Source organism: Leptopilina heterotoma, unplaced genomic scaffold (genome assembly GCF_015476425.1).
Source record: "Leptopilina heterotoma isolate Lh14 unplaced genomic scaffold, ASM1547642v1 Lhet_47, whole genome shotgun sequence".
Lineage (NCBI taxonomy): Eukaryota > Metazoa > Arthropoda > Insecta > Hymenoptera > Figitidae > Leptopilina > Leptopilina heterotoma.
The window spans coordinates 1,368,342-1,374,341 of record NW_025111098.1 but is presented as its reverse complement, the minus strand read 5'-3'; the positions used below and the strand labels follow the sequence as shown (position 1 = coordinate 1,374,341).

The window sequence follows — 6,000 nt, the reverse complement described above, 5'->3', positions numbered from 1 at the left end:
GTCCTGCCCCATGTTCTAACTCATGGCGTTTACATGGAAATTCACTCGGAACTAATGCAAACCTATAACATTACTACGATCTTCAATCCTGCCTTTACTGTTCTACAACAGGTGTGTCTTTTTAAGATATATTTTGGATCTCGATACCAATCGACAAATCTTAAAATTACACTATCCTGCTGACAGAGAATCATTCATTTCAGGATTATATATATGTTCCCCCTTTTTTGAAGCTGTTTTAGAAAGAGAATCATTTCAAGATTATTTTGAGAATTGTGAAGAAATTCAGTAATTACTCTTTACTTTTTTATTCACTTTTGTAAATCAATGAAAGGTTTTAGCCATTAACCTATTAATACCTGTGGGCATACTAATAATAACTAGACAAACCAACTATTAGAATTAGGACATTAGGTCGAAATGTGAAAACACATTTAAAATATTCTTTTAAATTTTTTTTCTCGAAGTTCATTAAACAGAACTGTTATTGGTTTTAATCAATTAAGGGTCTAGAATAAAAAAACCAAAATTATTATCACTTTCTACCCCCTAAAACTACCCTTATTTCAAAAAACAACTCCTAGGAGTATAAAGAGCAGTACTTATTGGAGAAAATTTTTTATTTCACTTTAACGTATAGAAAAAAAATCTTGCACATAATATTAATAATGAAAATGATTAACCCCTTATAAACCATCCTTAAATTTTGTTCAAAAGGGTTAAAAAATATTTAAAGATTCTGCTAACTCCAAAGTGAATAAATGATTTATAAATATTATTTTATTGCTGTGAATAATATGAATAATAATCTATTTATAACCCCCTCAAAACAACCTCTAAATTACAAAAATACCCCTAAATATTTACTTTATTTATTTACATGAAAAATTTATAACATTCTAGACACTTGAAAATTGTACAAAAATAATTATTTAACATTTCAAAAAACAACCTCTAATTCATGCAACTACCCTTAAACACTAATATTTGTTATAAAAAATTAACATACCAGATTCATAATATGCCACGTCAAAAACCCTCCAATAAAAATATTTTTCAGCAAACTTGTTGACTTTTTCAGAAATCGGCCGCCATATTGGATTTATTTAAAATTTTGAAAAATTAACACCAGGTCCGTAATTAGCCACCTGGAGAATCCTCTAATAACAAATTTTAATCAAATTTGTTAAGTTTTTTCCAAAAATACTACGCCATTTTGGATCCGCCACTTTGAATTTAGAAAAATTGAAAACGAATTCGTAATCAACATTCTCGAAAATCCCCGAGTGACAAGTTTCAAGCGAATCAGACAAGTATTTTAAAAGTTGGCAGCCATATTGGATCCTCCATTTTGAATTATGAAGTTCAGACTTATAATACGTAAATATTCGTTTTACTTATTTTTTTTTCATTATGAATGAAAAATAATCTCGCTCGACTAGTCAAATATAAGTGTTGACTCCTTCACTTCAAGATTTACTTATTTTATTTATTTTATTTTTGGTACATAAATTATTGATTCTATTTAGTAAACTTTTTTGCCAGTTATTTCTTTTAATTGGTATATAAATGAAGCTGTACACAATCTTTATTAATTAAGTAAGCAATAAAATAAGAAAACTTGAAGAAAATTAAAATTCTAAAAAATTATACTTAAGAGGAAAACATCTTTTTTTATTGGTTATTGTAAAGAATATTTTTGTATAATTGTTATTTTTCAATATCTATTTGTAAAAAGTGGTTATACGTGAACTTGCATTTACAATTCTTAATGATTATCTAAGGATTTTCTGCCTTTTATTCATTTTTGCAATCATTTCAGTATGATTTCAGCAAAGAAAATTTAAGCAGCTTTACAAAAGTTTTTGTGAAATACAAATAAAAAATTCTAGTTTATTAATATTAAAATTAACACATTTCTTAAAGAGTTTATCCATTTTAAGAAAAATCGAGATGTCTATTATAATTTATTTTCTTTTCTTTTTCCAATTTTTAACATTCATAGGTAAATTGATTTTTCAATTTTTTAATATATTAACGCATAAGAGGAATAATATAAAAAATGTCTAGTTTAATAGAGAAAAAAATTCTTTTCGTTTTTACTTCGCGTAGGAATTTTAAATTCACAAACATGTACAAGTCTAGAGAATAGAGTAAATGAAAAGTGTCAACCATCGTTTTTATCATATTTTTGAGAATTTATGATTTTCTAAATGAAATGGTCAATCAAAAATCTGTAAAATACGTATTAAAACATACTCTACAGATTTTTGATTGACCATTTCATGAGTATTACATGAGTATGGATGTGCAAAATAAATATATATTTTTTAAATTTTATTAAAAAATGGTGGCTGTGCAGCATTTTATTGGAAAGCGTCTCGTTTCAGGATTCCATGGCCAGACAACTAACGTTCTTAATTTTTGATCTGGAAAAAACGAAAATGTTGTTATTTTCTATACATCAACAGCTATCGACACACGTAGGATTTTTTTTATGTTACTTACTTTTATTTTTATCAACAATTAAATGTATTATTTAAATACATTTTGAAATATGTATAACTTTTTAAATCAATTTTCTGTGAAGTTAATAGATTTTTTTATTACTTTTTGCTACTAAAACCATTTTGAATCGGCTAAAGAAATTTAATGGCGTAAAAAATTTGGTTTCACATTTAGTTGAATTAATTTTTAAACATTTTCGGGCTAAGAAAATAAGTTTCTTTAAAAGGATTAACAAAAATACTTTTTTTTAAATAGACCAAATGAATTACACCATGTACAGAAGTAACAGAAGAAGAGCCTTATCTATATCATGCTGCTTATAATTTTCTATACCTAAATATTTTACTTATGTCTTTTTTCCAGCCAAATGTTGATAATTGCATTTCTAAATCCCAATATCTTAGAAATGTAGCAGCTAACACTTGTATTTTACTGAAAAATTGTCCTGTAACCAGTATGCTAATTTTTTTTAAATTAAATTAGTTCCTTTAAATATTATTCCTCTTCTTTTTATTTACATATTACTAAGTAAAAGTAATTTTAGATTTGTAATTATTTCTTTTTTAACAGCAACAGATACAACAGTCTCAACTGATTCAACTACTTCAACAGTTTCAACTGAGTCAACGACAACAACGACAACAACGACAACAACAACGACGACAACAACTCAGGTTCCACCATTTTCATCAGCAATCTGCACAGGAACTAATGAAATGTACTCTCCTAATGCTTTATACGTAACATGTCAAGGTTCTTGTGCCTATCCCTCTGGAGAGCTAAATTGCCCTCAGGTAAATATATCATTTTTAGAACAATCTCAAAAACATTTTAAAAATTTTTTTATGTTATCGTGTTTTGGATGTATAAACAATAAGACACCTCGGCTTGGTGCAATATGTCGGACGATGAAATGGAAAATCAATCAAATCTGCTTGAATTTATGACTCTGGGGTTTTTGTAATCGCTATAGTTACGAATACGACGTATTTTTAAACTTTTATTAATTTTTAATTTTATTGTCATTCATACAAAATTTGAGCCGGATTTTCAAAACTCAAAATGTCGGATTCAATATGGCTGTGATTTATAATACCTACATTTTTTATTTTAGTTCCTCAAATATACTTTTTTGTAGGGCTACTATCCTGGTTGTGTTTGTATCTCAGGATATACCAGGAACGCAAATTATGCATGCATTCTTATTACAAACTGTCCTGCAAGTAATTATCAAATTTCTTATAATTTTCGTTTAGTTTTTTATTTCATTTTTGATAAGAGAGGTAAATTTCAATTTATTTAACAGCAACTACAACTGCCGCTTCAACTACATGTACAGCCAATCAAACATACGATGCCAGAGCAGCATCTCTTGAGTGTAGACCAACCTGCCAAAATCTTTCAGGAACTGTATATTGTAGAATGGTATTTTTTAAATTTATATTATTTTATTGGATAATGTTCTTTAAAACTGATTACAAGTTTTGAATCTTAATTTTTTTTTACTTTTTAATTGTAACTTCTTGATCAAAAGTGTGTCTAAATGGTTAAAATAATTGTATTGGAATTGTTGTTCTTTAACAAAAATTTTATCTTCTGAAATTCATTTTTTATTTTAGTAAAAATCTAGAATTGAAAAATATTCACGAATTATTAAGTTGAAATGGTTTAATACACCTAATTGCTAATTAAATTTTTACAACGAAAATAATTTATTTGAAAAATTTAACTATTGTTGGGTAGTAAAGTGAAAAGCAGTTAAAGTAATTACTTTTCAGTAACAATAATTTTTTTTTTTTTTTTTTTTTTTAACAATAATTTAATTATTTCTTATTAAGTTAAAAATTTGGAATTCAATTAATTAAAAAATTAGTTAAATTATAAAAACAACTGCAAAATCTGTTTGCACCAACTACATTCTTAGTTCTTTTAAGTACTTTTTGATGTTAAATACACATTTTTTAAATTTGATTGAGCATTTACGAAAATTTAATAGTTACAAGACTTTACTGTAACATGAAGGAAATATTATGTTTATATTTTAAAATATTTTTTAGGATCTTTACCCAGGATGTGTTTGTCAAAAAAATTACGTTCTTACTAACAGCACTAGCAACAATTGTATCTCCATGCTTGACTGTTGATTGTTTAAAATAACATTGCTTATTTATACAATTACAAAAGCTATCATGAGTGCATTATTGGGATTTTATAAATATTGTAATTTTTATTGGAAATTCAGTAAAAAGTAATACAACATTCTTTGTTATATAAAAAACCTTCCTTCAACATTTAAATTGTTGCACATGACAATAAATAATTCTAACTTTAGCTTTTTAAATTTAAACATTTTTTAATGTCATATATATGGAAGAAAAAATGGTTTAACAAAATACTTCTCATTTTAGAAAAAAAGAATATTTTGGATTGGAATTTTTCGAAAGTAATAGAGAAAGATACACTGACTTGGGATATTCTCGGTATTTTACATAATCTTCACAAATAATTACTGAAAAAATTGTTTAAACATGACAAAAGAGTGGTTTTGGAAATTACTTGTCATTTTCAAAATACAAAATATTTCGGGTTCACATTTGAAAGAATGATAGAGAAGAGTACAATTAATAGTCATCGAAGCGAACTTTTTTGTTTTTTAATATAAGAAAATAAATTTATCTTTTTTACTAATATTATATTAAAAAAAACATTTTATTATTCATACATTTACTTTATTTTATTATTACTATTGTTGTTTAACATTAAATGGTAAATTTAAAACTTTTATCAGGTACGTGAGATTAAACAATTGTTTTTGAAAAAAGCAATGTAAGATAAGAATTTCTTTCTTCTATTTTATCAACATTGATTTATGAATAGTAATATCAGAAGAACAAAATGTCATTTTTTGTCAATATTTTTTCACTATTCTCAAATACTCTTTGGAAATAAAATGTTTTATAAAATTTGGATTCTATTCTTCTCATTTTTCGTCTTATTAATTGGTAAATAATTTTTTAATTATTATTTCTATTTTATATATTAGTGAAAAAAATGTAAAAAGAAATCTTTAATTCTGCTTTTTATTTTCTTTGTAAGAAACATCGTATCAAGAAACTTGTAAAACTGGAGAAGTTTCTCTCCCAAACTCAGTGAATGTAAATTGTCAACCTTCGTGTACAAATAAAAACGGAATATCACCTTGTCAGGAAGTAAGGAAAAGTTTCTTTAGTTAATAAAAAAGTGTCTAACAAATTTTACACAATAAAATTAATCTTTCTCATAAGTGAAATTTCTCTGAAATATATATTTTTAGTCATCTACTTCTGACTGTGTTTGCAAAAGTGGGTATTTGAGAACTACTAATGGACAGTGTATTATTGCTGGCAATTGTCCTCCAGAAGGTAATACTTTATAATAAATTAATTAAGTGCAAGTGGGAGAAACAGTGGTTTCGTGGTTGGACTTCTCATTCAAAAAGAAAAGAATATTTTG

General features: G+C 25.8%; 1 protein-coding gene across 1 annotated transcript; it reads left to right on the top strand.

Moving 5' to 3' along the window:
* Window positions 1-1,829: 1,829 nt before the first annotated feature.
* Window positions 1,830-4,767, top strand: LOC122507428 (endochitinase A-like). The gene is made up of 5 exons (XM_043620130.1): window positions 1,830-2,005; window positions 3,079-3,302; window positions 3,647-3,731; window positions 3,815-3,933; window positions 4,566-4,767. The coding sequence occupies exons 1-5, from the start codon at window positions 1,954-1,956 to the stop codon at window positions 4,650-4,652; spliced, it is 567 nt and encodes a 188-aa protein (XP_043476065.1). The 5' UTR covers window positions 1,830-1,953; the 3' UTR covers window positions 4,653-4,767.
* Window positions 4,768-6,000: the final 1,233 nt, after the last annotated feature.